At 32.4% G+C, this 23292-nt stretch overlaps 2 protein-coding genes across 3 annotated transcripts; both read right to left on the bottom strand.

The window, feature by feature from the left end:
• Positions 1-10348: 10348 nt before the first annotated feature.
• LOC100244679 (uncharacterized) lies at positions 10349-11074 on the bottom strand. Its single transcript, XM_002285242.4, has one exon. It carries the CDS (start codon positions 10915-10917, stop codon positions 10558-10560), a length of 360 nt encoding a protein of 119 aa, XP_002285278.1. The 5' UTR covers positions 10918-11074; the 3' UTR covers positions 10349-10557.
• Positions 11075-18173: 7099 nt separating this feature from the next.
• On the bottom strand, positions 18174-22609 carry LOC100249812 (boron transporter 4). Of its 2 annotated transcripts, none has more exons than XM_010656427.3 (13): positions 22341-22609; positions 21582-21690; positions 21372-21454; positions 20988-21180; positions 20766-20904; positions 20519-20684; positions 20248-20414; positions 19974-20147; positions 19790-19885; positions 19587-19703; positions 19081-19415; positions 18713-18995; positions 18174-18625 (listed from the first exon to the last, which is right to left on the bottom strand). In XM_010656427.3, the coding sequence occupies exons 2-13, from the start codon at positions 21683-21685 to the stop codon at positions 18476-18478; spliced, it is 2007 nt and encodes a 668-aa protein (XP_010654729.1). In that variant the 5' UTR covers positions 21686-21690; positions 22341-22609; the 3' UTR covers positions 18174-18475. The 2 variants fall into 2 exon arrangements, with proteins under 2 accessions (XP_010654729.1, XP_002285279.1); XM_002285243.4 differs by having other exon boundaries at positions 21582-21687.
• Between the last annotated feature and the right edge of the window lie 683 nt (positions 22610-23292).

Genomic DNA, 23292 nt, shown 5'->3' with positions numbered 1-23292 from the left:
TATGCATGCTTAGTGGTGAAATGGAACCCTAAGACTAGGTATTCATAACTTATCCTATTCAAATTTTGCATGTAAAATGATCAATGTATCCAAGTGGTTAAAATGAGTGTTTCATTGCTTGATGTTGGGCATGCTTTCATAGGTATTACTCCTTTCTATCATCAAGAAACCTAGCAAAATTTGAACCATGTTAGTGGGCATAGTATACTCAACTAATTTTTGGGTAGGAGCCTTCTCTTGGAAATCATGAACTCAATATTTGACTAAGTAATATGCATCCATTTTGCAAACAAGCCTTATAGGGGTGGATTCTCCAAGTAATATGCAATCTAATATTAGTTAGAGAATATAATTAATAACTCACCCAAGTCAAGAAAGAAAATTACAAGTAGTGAAAATTGAGTATCAAAATGTAAATTAAAAAATAAACAACTAAATAAATAAATAATTGAATTCCTTACAAAATTAATATGAAATACTAAAAATAATTTTTTTGTGAAAAAAATATATTTTCTTTTTTATTTTTTATAAATAAAAAATAAAACTTTTAACCAATCAAAGAATTAGATACATGATAAAGTTAGTACCATAAGAAACCACCTTCACTGATTGTAATTTTGACATATTAAAAATTAAAACTAATATAACTAATAAAATAATATGATAAAAATATTCTTATTTTATTTACATAGGATAAGATTTATAAAATAAATAAATATTTAATTTAGAATTAATATAAAAATCTTATATCCCTAATCCTAAATTATCAAATATATTATTATAATTAATATTTAAAACGTACTATTTTTGGCGAAAGAGTTTTTAGCTTTCTTGTTATCAAGGAGTTAAACAATGAAAATAAATGTTGATCACAGTTGATATTCTCAAGAAGCATATACATATAAAACTTGTTTGGAAACACTTTCTCCTTCCTTTTTTTAAAATAAAAAAGTTATACTAAATTCTTATAATGTTATATTAAAAATGTAATAGTTTTACAAATAAATTTAAAAAAAAATAATGTATCTTAAAATTTTAAAATCTTTAAAAATGATTTTTAAAACAAAAAGGTAAATATATTCTCTTTGTACAAGATGTTTTACTTTTATATAGTATCCGACTTTAGCAACAAAAAAAGTGCATTCCAAGTTTCCAACATACACTAATTTTTTACCTCTTACTCCAGAGAAATACATCAAATTGGAAACACGCACTTTGGAGTTAGAAGATACAAATTTCATGTGTAAAAACGCATCAATATCTTAGGACATGATCTACATCAAACCAACAACAACTGCACAGTGATGCCTTTTGAGCAGCATAACTCCACTAGACCCATGCAAACAATAAATAACACAACATTGGATGTTATCTCCCACACAGCACTCGATACCAAAACATATGCAAAATAGCTTTGTTGCATCAAACTTCAAACGCTCATCCTGCAAAAATAACAACACAGCCGGCTCAGTTCTTATTATAAAAATCAATAATCAGTTGGTGGTGGAGAGAATGTTCTCTCTCTCTCTCTCTCTCTCTCTCTCTCTCTCTCTATATATATATATATATATAGATATATCTATGACTTTGAAGTTGCAAGATCTGCATGTATGCCATTACTTCCAAGTCTTCAAGAAAGAACGCGTGTTTGATTTCAAGAACCTTTTTTGTATGTACAATGCAGACCTGTCGTGAGGGTATATTTTTAAAAGGAACTCCACAAAAAAAAAAAAAAAAAACAAGTTAATGAAATTTCAAGAGTGCCCAAATTGGATGAAATGACCAACTTGAGTATTGGAGTTTTATGTCTTGATTGAGGCACATGATATAAGAGAGTGAACCAGTGGCACCTGTTCCCTCATGAGTTTTAACTTGTGGGCTTGAGAAGCTGTGTTTAGGTGGCTGCTCTTGAGCTTGAGCCTTCTACCACCAGTTTCTTCTTTCCCTCCACTTTCCCTGTTTTGTGCAAGTGATACCTTTCTATGAGTGGGTTCTTCTAATCAATCATAATAATAACAATGATATTTAAAAATTAAGATGTAAAATTTTTAATCACATACAGCATTTAAAAACAAAGCATCAAAGCTTAGTACCTGAGGGATGGATTGGGTCGGCCAAGTATTGTGGGGAAAAATAGTTGGTGAAAATCGCCACCATAGATTCATCCTTCCATTCCAAACTTTCCCACCAGGTCAGATCTCCTTCGATTTTCTTTAAGCTTTTGATGGCACTATTTGAATCGAAAGGGAGCCTCCTTAGCCTCGGGCAATTGATCACAGAGATTACTTCCAAGGAAGGGAAGAGGAGTGCCCCCTGACAGATGCTCTCTAGCATTGGCATGCCCCCTAATACTAGAGATGTGAGTCTTGTGAATATACTGACATGCTGTGTACTTGCTACACATTCAATGCCGCCCAACACTAGAGATGTGAGTCTTGTGAATACGCTGGCATGCTGTGTACTTGAAGTTAGACATTCGTTGCTTATAACTTCTTTCATGGATTCACAGAATTGAACATTAAGTGACTCAAGACACGCAGCATAAATAAGCCAGGTCAAATTCAACAGTTTTGGACAACTCCAAATTTTGACATCACGAAGCCTGCGGAAGTGGTGGTTGTTTCTCACTATCAACTCAGGTTTGGGGATATCATAAGATTGTTCAAATCCTTGACTTCCCTCTTTTTCCACATTAATTTTCATTTCTTCCAATTGAAGACAATTGAATATCACAACAGTCTCCAAGTAGTTCAGAAATATTGATGATATCTCAAGCAATAATAAGTCTCTGCAGTCATGTAGACTTAATCTTCTTATGCACCTTTGTAACTTGTAGGAGGTCAGTAATTTATTGAGAGCTACAACACTACGGAAGGAGAGAGATAACTCATCCATAGTGTCTATGGACTCCAATTCCTCCAATAAGGTGGTGCGAAATGAAGATAAAGCATTTCCATCATACATACTAAACAATTGCAATGATGAAAGAGTAGATATCAAATGTGGAGGAATTATAAGTGCAGGCATACCATCAAGTAACAAGCACCTCAGTTTTGTCAACTTCGTCATCCCAACCGGCAACTCTCCTATATGCGTCATTGACAGATTAATGTATTCCAAGTTCATTAATCTGTCAACCCCATCAGGTAACTTAATTAAACAATGAGTAGCTGACAAATCTAGGACTCTTATGAGAGGCATGAATTGGAAGAATCCTGTTGGAAATGTCTTCAATTGAATATATTCCCTCACAAAGAGAGTCTGGAGATTAGAGCAATGTGGTGTTTTTGGGAGTTTCTCAATATTCCAACCCCACAATGATATCCTTTCTGCCTCCTTCCAGTTGGTAACTCTCTCAGACTCAACAAGCCCAAGAGATTCACATACCAAAATTTTGTTCATTTTTTTTCCGCATTCTTGACCTATCCATAGAGCCATGTCACGTATCACATCATGCATCTTGATCGATTCTTTAAATCCATCACCCTCTTCCAACAAGCATGCATTCTTTAGGTCTTCAATGATTTTGTGTCCTCGTCTGCGTGCTTCATATATGTCCTTACCATCAAAAAACCCTTCCCCAATCCAATGTTCTATAAGCTCATCACTTCTAATTTCATATTCCTTGGGAAACACAGAACAATATATGAAGCAAGATCTCGTGATTTCATCTCTTAAGCTATCATAACTCAGTTTCAAAATATGAAACAACCCATCCTCCATACCTGAAATTTCCGCTGGGAATTTCTCCAGTTCTTGGATTGCCTGATCCCATTCCTGGGGAGAGTTCTTATCAGCCATTGCTCTTCCCACAGTAACAAGTGCAAGTGGCAAGCCTTTGCACAGCCCTGCCACCTTCTCAGAAAGTCGTGCTATATCAGGGTGAGAATTTAGGGTGTTCTCTCCGACATTCTTCTGGAACAAAGTCAATGCTTCTTTCCATGCCAAACACTGTACTTCAAACTTCAATTGAGCACCCATTTCAATGCATATTCTCCAGAGTCGAGTTGTGATTATAACTTTGGACCTGTTTCGATCATCTGGAAGAGGAACTCCTATTTGTGAGAGATCAAGTACTTTCCATACATCATCTAACAACAGCAAAAACCTTTCTGTTTTCATGATGTTGAATATTTCTATTGCCTTTTCATTCTGAGTTCTATTTTGCCACATGCTATCCGGGATCTGTAATCTGTTTCGAATCACCTCTTGAGCAGCTGCCACACTTGCTTGCTTGGACACTGCAACCCAAATCACTATATGAAATCGGTACTTTGTTTTGACCAATTCATTGTTGATTTTCTTCATTAATGTTGTTTTCCCAACACCCCCTGTTCCATATAATCCAACAATTCCCACTTTATTGTCAGTAAGGCGTCTGCAAACTGTCTCATGCAAGGTATCTAAGCCCACAGTACGCTCAGGAGGCATTTCATATAGTCTTGTACCAGGAATCATCCTAATCTGCCACATCATAGAAATATTAATTCTATAAGCTCATCATTCCTAATAACATATTCCTTACGAAATATAAAGCAATATATGAAACAAGGTTTGGTGACAGCATCTTGTAAGCTATGATAATTTAGCTTCAAAACATGAAACAATTTATCATTCATACCTGAAATTTCTTTTAGGAAGTTCGTCAGCTTTTGTATTTCCTGTTCCCATTCCCAGGGAGTACTCTTGTCAGCCAACGCTCGTCCAGCAGTAACGAGGGCAAGTGGCAAGCCTCCGCATCTCTCCACAACGCTACCGGCAAGGTTTTCTATCTCTGCATGAGAACCTACGGTGTCTTTCCCAACCATCTCCATGAACAAATCCAAAGCTTCCTTCCATGCCAAAGGCTCTATTTTAAACCTCCTTTGAGCTGCCATGTCATTGCATAATATCATGGATCTAGTTGTGATTATTACTTTGGACCTGTTACGAACATCTGGAACAGGAACTCCTATTTGTGAGAGATCAAGTCGTCGGCATACATCGTCAAACAATAGCAAAAACCTTTTTGTTTTCATGATATTGAATATTTCTATAGCCTTTTCAGTCTGACTTTTATTTTGCCATACGCTATCAACGATCTGTAATTTGTTTCCAATCACCTCTTGAACAGCAGTCACACTTGCTTCATTGAACACTGCAACCCAGATCACCGTGTCAAATTCGTGCCTGGTTTTGAGGAAATGATTGTTGATTTTCTTCATTAGTGTCGTTTTCCCAACACCACGCATTCCATATAATCCAAGAATTCCTACTTCATCTTCATCGAGGCAGCTGCACACCCTCTCACACAAGGAATCTAAGCCCACGGTAGGCCCAAGAGGTAGTTCATCTACAACAGCACGGGGCAACCTGTATGCCACAACTTCAAAATCTCCTCTCCTCGTTAGTTCCCTCACATGACTGAGTGTTCGAGTCACTCTCTTTCCAAGGTTGTAGCTCGACTGAATATTATTACAGTTTCCAAGACATTTCTTCTCTGGTACTAGACCCCCTTCTTCCAGAATTGCATTCACTTCATTTTGCACGTCACCAACCTCTTGAAGCCAGCCTTCCACTTCCCTTCTGGGGATCAACTGTTGTTGCTTTTCAAGTTCCACTCTTGTCTTTACATCTTCACTTCGAAAGTTCAGTAGCTCCATTTCGTTTCCCAAGGACTCAAGATTTGTTAGGAGATCACGGATAAGGGAGGCACGCGGGGCGGTGCAATTCCACAGGAAAGTGGCAACAGTGAAGATCGGGCTCACACAATCCATGCTCTCAGGAAATCCGAAAAATAAGGACCTGAAATTCAAGAAATTAGAAAGAGCGTTGAATGGAGAAGAGGTGATGGCTCCTAGCCGCACAAGGAAAGAGATGAACAGCACAACGACAAAGACTGGGGAAGACTCGATGCACCAAAAATCGAAGGGGTTGTTTTGTTTCCTTGTTTCTGTCGTGGACTTCGTGGTTGGGATTTTTATTTTTATTTTTTTCAAAACTTAAATTTCAAAGCAACTTGCATTTTAGAGGCATTTATAGATACTTTATTTGGATATATTTCATATTTTTTATTTTTAAAAATTTATCTTCTTTAAAAAAAAAATTACCACCTCAAATTTTAAAATTTTTTAAAATAATTTATTAAGATATAAAATAAATTTATATTTTTTTCATAGATATTTTACAGGAAAACCTTACGAACCATAAATCCAAGTTGTACACTTACAAGTGAAGGAGCTTAAATCAATCTTGGCTATGTTCAAATCATTCCATAGCCAAGCCCAATCCTAATATATTGAATTTTTTAAATTTAAAAATAAAAATAAAATTTCCAAACATACACTTTTAAAAATTAAAAATTTTAACTTTTATGGCACCTTCTTTTTTCATTGTTGACTTTGTTATAATGCTAAAATCAATTTTTCTAAAGTAAATCAAATTTATTTTTAAAAGTTTTTGATAAGTCTTGTCTTCAAACTACTTTAAATTTATATAATTTGAATAAAAAATAAATGTACTATAAATTACCACACTTGTCATTAACATTTATAATAGTCTCTTCCTTATCTCATATGTTCTCAAATATTTAAAACATGTCTACCTAATTAAAAGATGTAGCTAAAAGGGTTATCAGAAATTTCTTCTCTTCTGTAATTTATACGTCTGCCTAATTAAGAGATCGTAGTTAAAAGAGCTATTAGAAACTTCTTCTCCTCTATAACATAGGAAGGGTGCCTAAAACTTCTTCATCCATCTGTTGTGGAATATCACTAAAACTTCTTCCTAATTAATATTCCAACCAACCACACAATCTTATTACATAAAGTCTTCTATATCCAAATTTGTTGGAGGTAAATACCGTAATATAGACCATATAACATGTACTAAAAAATGTTATAAAATCATTCAATTAACTATACTACTATAAGGGTGGGAATAATTTTGAAAGAGTTAAAAATTATTTTCTAATGCTTTAAAAGTATTCCTTATGGAAATAAAGTATTTGATCAGTTTTTAAAATCATCTTTAAAAATCTAGGACTCATTTAAAATGATTTTTGGAATCATTTGTTGGGTGAACCTTCTAAAAATTATTTTTAGAAACCACTTTAAAAAAACTTTAATCAAAATCACTCTCTAAGGGTTCTTATACTCCTCAAATCTATAATACCATCTAGACATTATTTTCAATTTTCAATTGTTTATATTATATTAAAATGTTTCTTGTAAAATCATCTTTATCTTGATAGAGCTTTTGTTAACAAATGCTTGTATAGAATTGGTGTTTTTGATAATAGGATGATAGGTGCATTAGGCTACATGATTTCAGTTAGGCAATTTTGTTCCATTAATTTTGACATGGAGCTTTTCTAGATTATGTCTCTTAGTGTACATTAAAGACTTAAGGTTAACCACAACAACACAAATAAGTATAAAATGGTCCAAGAAAGGCTAATAGAATAGGCTTGTAGTGGATTGAAGTTTTCCTTTTTTTTTTTTTACTAAGCAAAAAAAAAAAAAAATTTAAAAATTAAGGACGCTTAAGCACTTGTGGACGAACTCCAATTTCAAAAAATTGGATTAATTTTACAATTGTTATTGGACTAATTTTAGAATTGTAATTGAATTAATTTTACAATTATAATTGGATTTATTTTATAATTGTCCTTTGATTTATTTTTAAAATCCTAATTTTAGTCCACTTGGTACTTGTATTTTATAAGTGACTTGCCTAAAAAAGTTTTTGATTTGATGTGAATGTTAGAAAAACTTAATTAGCCTTTTTTCGAGTTATAAATTCTCAAGATGTTTATCTTCACATTCTCTGGGCTGAGAAAGAGATCTGCATCCCCTTAGACGTTAAGGATAGATCCATTAAGAGTACATATGGTGTTGTGCTACAAACATGAAGTACAATATAGGTGTTAGGGAGTAAGACTTAGGGATAGCTTTCACCAATTAAATCTATGTATTGTACTTTTATATAGTGGATTAGTGATTTGAGATCTCTGACCCCATAGTTTTAACTTCTATATGTTATGTGTCTACGTTCTTGTGTTGAATGTGCTAATGTTTTTATAACTTATAAGGAATAATTTAAAATATATAATTTTAGGCTAAAAAAGATTGAAACACCTGTTTAGCGCTCTCTAGGTATTTCTCATATTAGATCAAATAACTTCCAATTGGAATCAAAGTAGGGAAAAATTTACAAATCAAAATTTTCTTTGATGCTTGTCTTTGATCTTGGTTTCATGGAATTTAAAGAAAAGATGAAAAAAATTACTTTTAGGTTGTAAAACAAGTTTTTCATAATTGGAAAACATTACATAAAGAAAATAAATTATTGAATAAAAAACTCAAGAAACAAGAATCTGTGTGCGAAATTTTGTTCCTTAAATGAATAAAAAAAAAAGCAATAAAAAGTAATTGCTAGTTTGAAAAAAGAAAATTTGTCACTTTCCAATAAAGTTGCCTTTTTGGAAAAAGAAAATTATGAGTATCATACAAATAAAGAGTCCTTGAATTTTGAAATAACTAATTTCAAGAAAAATCATCCTATAAGGAAAAAGTTTAGTCCCAAATAAAATAAAAGGAAAAAGAAAGGTCCTTCTAAGAGAAAAATAATTGAATGTTATAACTCTGCTAGGCTAGAACATATGTCTTTTGAATGTTCTAACCCAAATAAATTAAAAAGTCTATGCAAGTAACATGGATTCAAATGTAAGCGATGCACTTTCTTGAATGACAATTAAGTATGATCAACAAGACTACCTTGTCTTTATTGCATTTGTTAGTTCGAATCAAGATAGTTGTAGTGATAGTAGTAGTGATTTTGATGATAACGCATCCACAATTGAAGATTAGTGCAAAAAGTACTAGTTTCTATTAAATAATTACATCAAAGTTATTGCTACTTATTAATCATAAAAAAATTATCGTGTAAGTTCTAGGAGTAAGACTTAGGAATAGTTTCCACCATATATTAAATGTGTTTATACTTTTATAACTTATAAGGAATAATTTAAAATATATAATTTTGGGTTAAAAATGGTTTAAACACCTACTCGCCCCTCTAGGTATTTCTCATACTAAGTCAAATAATTTTGAGGATGGGATACTAAAAAAATTAATTTTGAAAAGGAAAAAATAAAAATAAAATCAATGTTAGGCACTATTGAGTTTTTAGATCTTAAAAGTGATTTTTTTTTTCATTTTTTTTTAATATTTAATTTTTATAAGGACATTGCACAACCCTTGGAAATTACACCTACATGGACTCCCAACAAATTCTTCATATAAACTATGTTACTAACAAAACACACTAAATAAAATAAAATAAAAAATAAAACTTCGAGGAAATTGGGATAAGATATAGAATGAAAACATTTGAAAAAATACGATCATTTTTCAACTATAGATCTTAAATGAATTTTGTTTCATATAAGGAGGCTATTTTATTTTATTTTATTTTTAAAGATCATGCCCAAAATATATTATTTTTATACTTTTAAATTTAGAATATATATCATTTTCAATAAAAACAAATACAAATTTCTCCCATCCATCAAAAGGTTTGTATTTTATATGGTAGAGTATAGACTTGGAGAAGTTTTTATAGAAAGAAAATTAACTTTGATTTAGAGATTGAAAAATGATTGATTTTTAAATATTGCTTTGTGATAATAAGTTTAATTAGTTAATGATATAATAATATATAATATTTTATTTTTATTATACTAATAATTTTTTCTTAATTTCCACAAAGCAATTTTTTTCTTTCGATCCCTTTCGCCGGATCTTGGATCATCTGGATCACCTTTTTCCGATCCGGTGAGCATGAGAATTAAAGCCACTATGTCTCTTCCATAACCTATTTTTCTTTATTCGATTTCCATCGATCTTTGTCCTCCCCATCCTTTTCATGCCTAATCCTCATCCCTTAATTTCCAACTGACTAAACAACTTTTTTGCCATTGCGATCTTTTTCATCCTAATCCTTATCTTTGTCATGATTCATGAGCTCTTAACCCTTATCTCTGTCATGACTCATGTGGTATCAAAATTTGTCGGCTTGGGAAGATGGAGAGGATAAAAGATGGAAAATAATTGAATTTATGCATCCTCTTATCAGACAAGACTTGAAGAGAATCAAGTGATTTTTTTATTATTCGTATTAATTATTAATTATTAATTATTATTATTATTTTTAAAAAATAAATTATGGTATCTTAATTAGATTTTGCTCCTTTAAATTGAAAAAATAAAAAATAAAGCTTTGAATGTTAACTTTTATACTTTTCTATATTAATGTTTGAAGCTCGGCATCATACATCCGGTGATAAACAGATCTTTCGATGCAGATATGAAAACAAAAGAGAGAAATTTTGATTTATATAAAAATAAACACATAAACATGGTCCAGTTCATAAAAATCAAACGAAACCACATCCACGAAATACAGTCCAAGTTCTAATACCAAGTCGACAGATTGCAAGTAAAAGAGATCACATCAACCAAGCTTTACTTAAGCCCTAAACCTACCTCCCCGGAGAAACAATCACCGGCGGAAATTCTACAGCTCCGGCACATCGGAGGCGAGCCGAGACGCGATCGACGAATGGTACATAATGTCATGAAACGACGCCGACTCCATAGTCTTCCTCCGCAGTTGCTTCGCCTTCTCCTCGGTGAAGCATCCGAGAGTGAACCGCGACCTGGATCTCGCCGTTTCGCTATCTTTTCCTTCTAGTGCTCCGGCGGATTTCTCGGCCGATTCGCCGACAATGTAGTCCGGATCTGAAGACCACCCGAAGATCGGAGACCACCAGGTAGGCTGAGATGCTCTCCGGCGGTTCTGATCGAGCTTACGAGGGCCGGAGACGGCGGAGGCTCGGATTCCGGTAGGATTGAAGACGAAGAGAGTGGAAGCCATCGAGAGAAATGAGAGAAATGAGAGAGGTGAGACAGACACAAGGAGGGACAGGATGGAGGATGGAAAGAGTAAAGAGGAATGGGGTCAAGAGGAATGGATAAGATTGCAGAGGTGGCAAGCGTCGGATTCTGCACTTTTTGCGCTTTACTTGAGAATTGCTTTTTACTTTTTTGAAGTTAGAGCGACGTCATATCTTTTCTTTAAAGTTTAAACCAATGTGCGGAGCGGATAGCGACAATTGACTTGGCGGAGCGTACAAGGAAGGGGATATTTTGTATTGGGCCGGCTATCGGGCTGCTTTGGTTTGGGTTTGGCCGAGTTTAAGATATCTAACAAGGCCTGCAACTTGAGCCCACTCCAACACCAATCCAGGTACCAAAAAATAAAGCAACGATTTTTAAAACAATTCTTCAAAAAAAAAAATATTTAATAAATAAACTATTGATTTTAATTTGTTTAAAGAAACTATATTTTTATTTTTATTTTTAGTAAATAGAAATAAGAAAAAAACAAGTGTTAAATTTTGTTTTTAAAATTTTTAAAAATCCAATAAATATAAAATAAATTATTATTTTTTAGGATAAATTTAAAATTGTAGAAAAATTATCTTTTAAATGCCAAAATTGTTATAGTCTCAATTCAATTCACCGGATCGAAGATGTAGTCCTACATAGGATATGTCTTTTTTATTGTCCTTTTTTGGAAAAAATAATAATAATTTAATGTAATAGGTTTAAAATAAATAAATAAAGAAGGGGCTCGCCACAAATCAAACACGATTTTCAAAAAATTAAAATTTTAAAATAAAATAAAATAACTTTCAAATTCAGCTCTGCTCTCTGTCCCAACTCCCATGCTCCCATGGCCACGCCTGGACTATATGCTGTGTGCCCTGTATGGGTGATAATGCAAAAAAGAAAAAAGATATACACTAAAAAGAAGAGGTATGCACGTGGGGATCCTGGAGCACGTGCTCTACTAGTCAGCCATCTCTCGGTTATGTAATTGGCTTAAGTAATATAATTGATCATTATTATAGCTATTTTTAAAAAATTAAACCAACTAAATTAATTCATTTACACTTCCATGGAATAAAATTTTCCTTTAATTTTAAAAAAAGTTGTCAAAGCATAGATCTTGTAGAAATCGTGGGACTCGCATTCGTCTAGTTCTCACAAAAGATGTTCGACTCGCATTCGTCTAGTTCTCACAAAAGATGTTTGGACAGTGTCCATACTCATTGTACATGTAATAAATATTCTGAACCATTAGGTCAAAAGTAATCATAATTATTAACACCCGACTTTAAGTCCAAAGACAGTTGTTTGTAAAATCAATTATTAGCATTTAAAGTATTAAAGAAACATATAAAATATTATAATTTTATTAGAATAAAAAGCCACAAAATATCGAAATTCAAGTATAACAAAAGTTTTCTAAAAAGAAAAGTCGGAATCCGTTTTTTTTTTTTTTAAACTAACTTAAGTTTCAAAAGGGTGTGTTCAAAAAAATCATTCGGACACACCTTGTTGTAAGAACACCCATTTCGTTTGGAGGAAGCTAACCGAAAAAAACATTATACACTGTGTACCAACAAAAATCGAAGAGTCTTTGAGACTATTTGATTTGTAAAGAGTCTTGTGTTTAAGTTGAAAAATGTTCTTTGGTTTTATTTTTTTTAGTTATCTTTTAAAAAATTATTTTTATTTTCTACTTTCTTTAACAAATAAGTTCAATTAAATATAGTAAAAACTACTTTTAGAAAATAAAATTATACAATTTTGTTTGGTTCTAAGTTTTCACCAATACAAAAAAATATATAATTAAAATTTTATATAATTATTATTTCATGCTCATTATTTTTTTATTTTTCATTATTTTATGTTAAAATAATTCAATAAAATATTCTAATATACTTATAATTGATCAAATTCTTTATTCTAATATAAAAATATATTCACTCATAATAATTCATGGTCTAATAAATAAATAAGATATTCATATTTATACATTTTTTTAATTTAATATTTGATTTCAAATATATATGAAATAATAATTAATTATTAATAGTTTTGGTGCATTTATAATAATTATATTCGTTTTATATTCTAACTATTATAAGATCTTTTACGTGATTTTATTCATTTTTATGTTTTCACATTTTTAAGAAAACTTTAAATATACCAAATTGGTGGTTTCACTTGTTTCATTGTTTCATAGTTTTTAAATTACTTCAAGCATCAAAAGTACTTTTTGAGAAATATATTTTTAAATAATTCTCTAATTTTTTGTAAAACAAAAATATATTTTAAATTTATTTTTATATTTTTTAAAATAATTTATATCTATAGTATTTTACTTTTAATTATTTTTCATATTTGTATAATTATTTTTTAAAATAATGCTTAAAAAATAACTTAAAAACACCTAAATTATATTCTCATAAAACATCTTATTTTATATTTTTAAGAATAAAACCTTGTATATGTGTGGACCTCGCATTTTGGCTCAATGTGTTCCCACTCGATGGTGAAACTCGTTTTTTTTTTAAAATGATTTTATTTATTAAAAAGATGACTTGGAGTCGCCACTTATTTTAATTTTTTTTTTAAGAGAAAACAAAATAAGAAAGAAAACTCTATGTGACTCCTTATTTGGAAAAAATATGTCTCCAAAAACAGAAATTGGGTCCGAAGGTCAGGTTACTTATTGGGAAAGTACAGTGGTAAACCGTAGCACTCCTCTAAACCTATATACATACGATCTCTACTAATCGAATTAAGGGAATTGTGATAATTAATTAATTAATCATGGATACAGAGATTAATAAAATAAATCAATATACACAAAAATAATGATGAAATTTAATTACAAGAATGCACAAAATATGTGACAAGAATTATACAAAATGATTTATTGAACTAAATAAAAGGGGAAAGATATTTTAAAATAATTAGTTTTCCGAAAATTTCAAAGGATTTTTATTAAAAAAATTTTGAATTAATGATTTCAATTTATTTATTTAAAAAAAAATCAATTTATTTTTTCAATTTCATTCATATTCAATTTTCAAAAAAAAAAATTATTTACACTTATTGTATCAAAAGAGTTTATTATAAAATTTCAATTTGGGTACAAAAATTATTTTCACTTGTTTTTACAAAAAAAAAGAATGAAATTTTACAATTTTATTTACAAAAGTATTTTAATTTGTCTTCATTTAAAAAAAAAAGTGACTAACAAATTATTAAAAAGAATAACTTTATTTACAAAAGAATTTTTAATTAAAAAGAAAAAAAATTAAATCCTCAATTTCTAATAAATACTTTTAATCCCATTTTAATTAAGGAAAAAAATCATTTAAGAAAAACATTTTTTTTTGGACAATTTTATTAAAAATTAAATTTTGGGACAACTTTATTTACAAAAACAATTTTTGGTCAATTTTTATTAAACAAAGAAATTTTTGGACAATTTTATTAAATACAATTTTTCTAAAAGCAATTCTTTTGGATTTTTTTCTAAACGCATTTTTTTGAATTTTTAAAAATATAAAATAAAAATAAAAACTTTATTTTATTAATACGAATATTTTAAAATTATTATTTTATTAAAACATATTTACTTTTCTAGTTTGTTCGATGTTCAATTCTGTACATAACAAGTAAATACACATAAATAAATATTTACATAAATCAATAAAAATAAAATTAAATATAAATAGGAAATCAAATATGTACCTAATAGGCTTACAACAAATTCAATGCTCCATTTACAGCTTTTCGAGTTTCACTTTGTTCTATGAAATTTCTTGTTTCACGTGTCATAAATTTATACTCAGCTAATAGGTTCGGAGAACAAGCCCATACAAAAACAAAAATAGTCCAAATGTGATAAATCAAAATAAATCCAATTAAATCTAAATTTAATATCTTATAATTCAAACTTAATTTAATAAATAAACCTAAATTCACAACCAAAATTAAGCCTAATTTGATATCCAATAAATAAACAAGCCCAAAACACAAAACACAAAGATCAAAAGCCCAAATCGTAAAATTTAATCAAAATCCAAGCCCAACAACATAACAACCTTCAAAGTCCCAAATAAAGATCGCACGGAGTAAATAGGCCAAGTCGATAAAAAAACACAAATCCAACTCATTCTCGTGTCATCATCCAAAGCATAGTTCAAAGTCGTGGTATCGGTCATTGGCTCGGGAGGTCTTGAGGCACATCGGTATCCGTATCTCGGATCGGTATCGGGTGATATGCAAAAAATTCTAATTTAAGAGCTCAAAATAATTTTAAAAAATTATGAAAATTATTAAAAAATTAAATACAAATAAGTAAAGTAAAAAATTAATAAAATAAACTTTTATTATATTAAAATTATTCAAAATAAAAACATATTTTTGGGATGATTTATAATAATATTAAAAATCTTTAAAAATATTTTAATTTAATCACTTGATGATAAATAATTCTTATTGAAGATGAAAATAATAAAAAGTAATTTTTTTTAATAAAAAATTATTTAAATTAAATATTTTGAATTTTTTAAAAAATATTTTCAATTATTAAAAAAAAATAAAACCATAATTCATCTTTAAAAAAATAAATATAATTTTTCTTATAAAATATATTCATTAATTTTAATTTGTATTTCTTATTTATTTGATATAAGTCTATTATTTATTATTTATTTTTTATCATTATAATTTTTATCAAATTATTTAATACCCATATCCCCACCAAATACTCATAATCTAATTAAAAAATAAAAACATATTATTTAAAACCTAAATCCTCATCACAGATACCCATAACCCTCGGTCATCAAAGATACCCATTTCATTGAGAGGGCGGCGTCAATGGCTGAGCTCCTAGCGCGACTGGGTGAGTCGCAGGTGGTGCAGGCGATTGGGGCGCGAGCGGGCACGAGGTCCGGGGCTGCGTCACGCCTGACGCCAGGCCGCTAACACTGCGAACGGGTTCGGCAAGGCCAAGCTGGGCCTGAATGGTGGGCGACGGTGGCGGCATTGCTGAACATCGATGATAACAGCAGTCCGGCGACTCTGCTCTTGATGTTGCTCAGTTCCATCTCCGGCAGGAACTTGGGCGATCCGAACAAGCAGGCGTGCTTCTTCGACCTCGCCGACAACTCCAAGATGCAGGATTCTAACTCTGTATTTTTCATTTTCGTGGGTTTTGATCCTCTCATCTGATCTTCTCCACAATTTCTACTCCAACTCGGGTATCGGTCCGGTACCGGCCATGGTCGAGGCGGATATGACTCGGCCGAGTCGTACCGGTCTCGACCGAGATTTTGAACCCTGATCCAAAGCTCAAGATCAAGATCGAATCCCAATTAATAAACAAGCCAAACAAATAATAATAATTATAATAATAATAAAATAAACAAATAAAATACAAACTACTATGAAATCAACAAACTTTCTCAAACTTGAGCCCTTGAATAGTGATGATTATGGGAGGATATGGTATTCGTGGGGTGAGATAAGCATCCATGGGTGATGATCCGTGAAAGGAAAATGATAGTGGCGATGCCCATGGGTACGAGTGTGGGAAAAGAAAAAAAAATAAATCAAAACAAGAAAAATGGAAGAAGAAGAAGAGAAAAGGTGAGTGGGGGCGGCGGTTGTGTTGGAAGGCTCTAAGTGGAGTGATGGCAGAAAGAAGATGAAGAGCATGATGGGGGAGCCGGCCACCCTCAAAAATGGGAAACCCCCAAAATCAAAAGAAACCCAAAATGAAAAGAAAAAAACAAAAATCAGAGGAGAGAGAATTGGGGAGCCAGAAGAGAAGGGGGGGCGGTGGTGCCGGTTCGGGAAGCGGAAGCCCAGGGGAGAAAATGGGGGAAAAGTCTCATGAGAGGAGAGAGACTTGGGAAAGAAAAAAAAAAAAAAAAATCAAGAGCTTAGGGGTATGGGCAAGGGTATGGGGGTAGGTATAGGAGAGAGAAAGTGGAAAGTGGGAAGAGGATGAGGGAAAATAGGGAAAGAAAAAAAAAATCAAAAGAAAGGAAAAATAAAATAAAATAAAATAAATTAATAAAAATAAAATGAAATAATAAGAACTAAGACTGAAAATCTGTAAGTGGGCCAATAAAATCAAATGTAATCGGTTTTAAAATTTATTGATAAAAATTGAGCTTAAAAATTAATGTAAAAATAAAATTGAGACAAATTTTGAGATTTACAGTATGTTTTCTTATTTTTTTTGTTCTTAAAAACATAAAACTGTTTTTAAAAAATTGCTTTTAAAAACAGCTTCCAAACATTCCCTTTGTTTTTGCTTTCTAGTTATTAAACATGTTTTTCTATTTTTTGTTTTCAAGAATAATTTTTAATCTTCGAGAACTATTTTTTATATTTTAAATATTTTTAAAATAAATTTTATTTATAGTGTTTTATTTTAATTTATTTTTTATATTTATAAAATTATTATTTTAAAATAGTGATGGAAAACAAGAAGAAAAAATGTTTTTTTGAACAAAAAAAACTAGGAACCAGTTTGATAATTGTTTTCAAAAATAATTATGAAAAATAGTTTTTAAAAACAGTTTTTAAAAATTGTTCTTTAATATTTTATAAAACAAAAGTCTATTTGAAAATTTAAAATATTTTTAATATGTTTTTAATAATTTAAAATATGTTTTAAAAATAATTTCAATATTTAATGTTTTGTTTTTAATCATTTATATGTTTGTATAATTATTTTTTTAAATATTTTAAAAAAACAAATGAAAAAAATAGTAGAAAACAAATGAAAATAGTAAAAAATAATTTTATGTAAAAAAGAAAAAAAAACTATTCTTAAAAATAAAAAACAAGAAATTTTCAGTTATCAACATATTTTCTTAATTTTTTGTTTTAAATAATAGAAATTTATTGTGAAAACTGTTGTCAAGTAAGTTAAGTTTTTGGATTCAAACTATAATATTTTTTAATGAAAATAAGCATACGAGATTGTGTTCATCTTCTTCCTCCCACCCAAATCTTAAACCTAATCGATCTTTTTCTCCATCCTCTCCCCTCACCTCTTCTCCTTCCCTATTTCAGTATGTGTGTGAGAGAGAAGAAGGGATGACTAGAAGGAAAAGAAAATGAATGAAATGGAAAGAGAGAGTGAGGGAGAGAGCAAGGGGGAAGAAGGTGATGGATTAGGGATAACATCCACACAGAAAATGGATCATGTTAAGGTCTGACTAGAAAGGAAAAAAAAGGGGGAAATTGCTGTAATATTATATGTATACTTTTATTAAAATGAACAAAAAATAAATGGGATTGAGCTCTAAATAGAATCCTCTGCTATCAACTGAAACTAAAACCCCCAGTACATCATATCAGCTTTCCTCTGTTATCAACCAAGTAAAACTACATACAACTGTCATCACCATCTCTTCCCATTTTGATGCTCTTTTCATGGATGAATCTGCAAATCAAAATCTATACCACCCACAAATCTTTTGAGCTTCCTTTTTAACACAACTTCTTCAATTTATTCTACTTTGAACATCACAGAGATGGAGTAATCAGTATCTTTCTTGGGCATGTTTTTCTTCCCCAAAGCTTAGAGTCCTCCTCTTCACCTCCCCTCTACTAGTCGTTAGTTCATCTAATATCTCCCCATCACTCAAATCCATTCCATCTTCTGCCTTTCCGGAATGAGTTGATTCCACTTCCTGGACATATGTTGCAGACTAATATAAGGAACACAGAATAAAGGTGAAGAGAACCATAGAGATGGCACATTGGCACAAGTCACATACCTTAGAAGACAGGCCAAGAGGATGTCCGGTGAGGGCCACAGCAACTTCTTCATATTCAGCTGCATCCAGCTCCCGGAGATGATGAGAGTCAAAGAATTTAGGGAGGATATACTGTCTAATGCCTATGAGAATGAAGAATGGTAAGGGGAAAAGAATTCCAGCTATAGGTATCCATGTCACCCCAAAACACAACATGAAGTATGCCAACTGGAAGAGGGTGAACATGGTTATAGACTTGAATGGTACCATGTCTACAAATGAAGCATGGACCCCTTCCTTCACCCTGTCAACAATGGCCATGGAAAAGTCGATTAGTGGAAGATCAAAAAAAGTACCCTCAAATGATAAATAGAGGCAGAGCAGCTTACTTGTAGAGTCGCTGAGGAGTGATGAAGACAAGTAGGAACCTCTCCCAGAATTGGTTCCCTGGGAGGCTGTCAATGGCCATGTAGGCAAAGTATCCTGCAAGAACGGATGTTGGTATCTTCTTTATTAAGGGCATAGCGAATACTGCTGCGGCCACAAGGAGGGACTGCAGCAGATTGCTCACTCTCTGCTCATTAACCCGAACGGGCAAGTAGGGGTCAATATGCTGCTCTGGATCAAATGTGCCTGTGGCATTTTCCTCTTTGTTTGCTTGTTTATTTTCTCCCTTCATGACCGCCTCTTTCAGGTCTTCCAACTCTTTAACTACTGATTTTGTCTAGAACAACCGATAACGCCAGTGTAAGAGGGGATAGTAATATATTGAAGTTCAAAGGAATAATTTGAGTACAAGTGATATTCAACAAAGAATCATACTTAAAATGCACTTGATAAGAAACTTGAAAAAATTATTGATTTCCTAGTATAATGGAATGACCAGACAACTTACAGGTTGGGTATTGTCCATTTTAATGAACACAGCTTGCATATTGCTATAGATTTCAGGATTGGCGGCTTTCTGTTTTATGCTTTCCTTGGCACTTTTCACCATTTTCTTCCTAATCAGCTGCAAGTCATAGATTAAACTAGTTAAACATCTAAACAAGTTAGCAACAATAGAATGAAATTTTCCTTCTGAATCTGTCCACGCACCTGTCTTTTAAGTGTAGCAAGGCTCTTAGTGTGCATGGGGGACTGTGGCAGGACCCCATTTGAAGGAGGTAATCCAAGCAATCCACAAAGCAGAGTCTGAGATGTTTATTTGATAGGAAAGTTAAGTTTCAAGAAATAAAAACAGGAAAAGAGCCATCCATTCTTGAAGTTCTTTTGTACATACCATAAATCCTAACAGCAAGATGTCATGGTGATAAGCAGAAGGTTTCTTGAGATTGAACTCCTTCTGCTGTGCCATCTGTGAAGCAACACTGTGATCGAAGAAATAAAGCCCGGCTATCATCAAAGCAGGAATAATGGCAGCAAAGATGTATGCTGGAGGGACATTGCCCATATCCTGTAATTTGTGTATTTGAAGCATTTGTTTTGAGTATACAATGAAAACCGAAAGTTAAGGCTAGATGAACAGAGTGAACAAATTTACAAACTACCATTACCTTGATCACAGTCCAATGGTATACAGATTCAGAGTCCCAAGGGAGAGGGCTATTGAGCCTCCTGGGAACCCCAGACGGAACTTTGCTTGGCACACTGAAAGACAGGGCTGTCCACACTACAACCATCAATGGAACCCCATAGTCTGCAATGAAACTTCTGAACAACCCTGTATGACATTGAAACATATCAGATTCTGCATAATAACAGCTACTTTGCTGATAAAAAATTAAAAAAAAAAAAAATGATTGTCACAAAATTTCCTACACAGACCTGTGCCATACAGCCATGACCGTGCCTTTCGGCTCTTTAAGGCAGTGTAGAGCAGACCAAAAACAAATATAATACTGAGCAGCCCATTGACATAGAGCCACTGGAATTGGTACTTCTCTGCCTTTGGGTCTTCCCCTTTAGGAACCCTAAACTCATTCACCACTCCCTGTAATTCAAACATCCTTCCATAATCATCTGTTCCATCATCTATCTAAATAATTTATTTTACTTTCTAGATTGGTGATACCTTGATGGCCTCTTGAATGAAGAGAACAGCAATCAACATGCCAAAAAGTTCCCCTGCAATCCTTGTAAACCTATTGATGATATCACAAGCATTGAATATTGCAAGAAGGAACAGCATGAGAGCTGTCCACACACAAACCCTGTAGGAGTTTTGAATAAGATCAAAATCAAGCAAAATTTCAAGTGCCCAAGATTGAAAATAGAAGAATGACAGTTCCTATACCATCCAGCCCATGCCAAAAAGAGTTCTTGTCCCAACTCGGCCCTTCCTTTGGCGAAGTTGTACAGATACGTGTACATTATGACAGTAGGTTCTGCAACTCCTAATATCAAAAGAGGTTGCCCACCAAGAATTGAGTGGATGATACCACAAATAGCAGTAGAAGCTAAAGTTTCCACTGTGCTTAAACTTCCATCTACATTCCAAAAGAATTCATATTCATTGATAAACACAAGGAAAAATATATTCAGAAATTAGAATTGATTTTTTTTTCCTCCATTATTGTCTACCAAATGAAGGGTTTGATTTCTCTTTGTGATTCAGAACTCCTTGACTTCTGATACTATAAAAATTGTGTTAAGGAAAAATAAAGGAAAACTGACCAACCTGTATCTCTACTCAATTGCTCACCAAAGGCTATAACAGGAAGGGCTGAAGCAAAGAATATGTAAGTAGTTGGAGCCAATATCCTAGCATAGATTGGAACAAAAACAAGTCAAAATTGGAGAAAAAAAAAAAAAAGAACTTTGATTGATCATGATGTACAATATTCTTCTTTTTTTTTTCTTTTTTTTTAGTTTCAAAATGGGAAAATACCGAATGCGGGATCGAATACCATCGGTCCAGTCTTGCCTATAACATAATGCTCTTCCTCGGATATCTTCTGCTATTCCTCTGAATGGAGTCTTGATTTGCTCCATTGTTGCTACAAGAAAATAGAGCCATCAAACAGGGAAAACTCTACATAATAACCAGTGAAAATCTTCATGGATTCCAATGGTATCATTTGGTTAACTTTTGGGAAGTACTTTTCTTGCTTTTATTCCATGTGTTAGAATCACTGGAATTTTTGCTTTTGAAAAGCAGGAAAAACTTACAATCAGACAATGGCCAGGAGAGTCAACAATTGAGAAGTGCAAAAATGGAAACTACAAAAGAAAAAACAAAATGGAAAAAAAAAAATGGCAGAGAAAATAGAGCTAGTCCCTCTGTTTGAATCTGGAAAAAAGACAGAAACAGGAAGTTAAAAAAAAAAAAAAAGAACAGAAGAAGGTTTTAGAGAAAGAACATATTGACAGGTGACAACATTCATTAAAGAACTTTTTTTGGTTGATTAACATTTTTCTCGCTTCTGGGAGCAAACAAACAAATCAATGTTTTCTCTTCAAGACAATAGAAAAAGAAAACTGAAGAAAGTAGGAAAGAAATAATGCCAGATGCTTAATATTATCAAGTAAAAACCGGTCATGAATTGAACTTGTTTGGCAAAGACCACAACAAGAAAACTGAAAACCAGTTTCTTCAGACTAATGAGTGGTGTTTGGATGGCTAGAAAGTTGAACCCCAGAAACTCACCTGACTTTCCGGTCACCCTCCCGGCAAAAATCGCCGAAGAAGTGGCCGGGAAAGCTTGTAGAACCCTGGTGGTTTCTCGGAGAGAAGGAGGAGAGACAAAGCAAAGCTCCACGTCTATATATAAAGGCCCATGCGAGTATGTATGGACTACACTTTGCTATACTTGGGAAGCAAAACCGAATCAAAGTGGGACAACTAAGCAATGCGGTCAGCAGCGTTTCAGAATAAGCGGGCAATTTAGGGTGTGTTTGGATTCACTCTCAGAAAACGCAGATGCTGCTCTGGGTCATTTATTGTATATCCTTTTGGGAAATTTTTTCTTTAAGCGGTTAACGTGGGAAGCAACTCTCAAGAAAGTTCTGCAGGTGACGTTTGCTGTTTTGCCAATTTCAACAAGGGGAAAACCGATTTCTTGAGCGCGCTCCCAAACACGCCCTAACTTATAATCATTTCCTGGTTTATGTATATGGTAATAAAACCATACCTATGGCAGGACCTTTTTTGGCGGATATTCATTACCTTTGAAATTACATGTCACACAATCTATATAAATTTTTTTTTAAAAAAAAAAACATATTTAAAATCAATAAATTATTTTTATATTCTGCTTTAAACCCGTGTTTAATTATATTTAATTTTCTTTTATATTTTTTTTGTAAAAAAATAAAAAATTATTTTCATTGTTCATCCTTTGTGTTCACACCTGAGGTTGGACCTTTACGAGACTCATGAATGTGAAACAAAAATATTCTTGGGCATCCATGGATGCACCGACCAATATGGGAATAAAGCATTGTATTTAAATCAAAGTCATCAAATTAAAGTTGTCACTTACCTGAATATTCTTCCTGTTCTTTCCTTCAATTGATCTGCTGGCAGCACTCATTTTTTAGTCCTGGGGAAATGACTTTGTTAGTAAGTCCACATTGCTTGCAACTGGACAGGGGGCTTT

The sequence above is a fragment of the Vitis vinifera genome, chromosome 9 (assembly GCF_030704535.1).
Source record: "Vitis vinifera cultivar Pinot Noir 40024 chromosome 9, ASM3070453v1".
Classification (NCBI taxonomy): Eukaryota; Viridiplantae; Streptophyta; class Magnoliopsida; order Vitales; family Vitaceae; genus Vitis; species Vitis vinifera.
The sequence above is the reverse complement of the archived record's forward strand: the minus strand, read 5'-3'. Positions and strand labels throughout refer to the sequence as shown.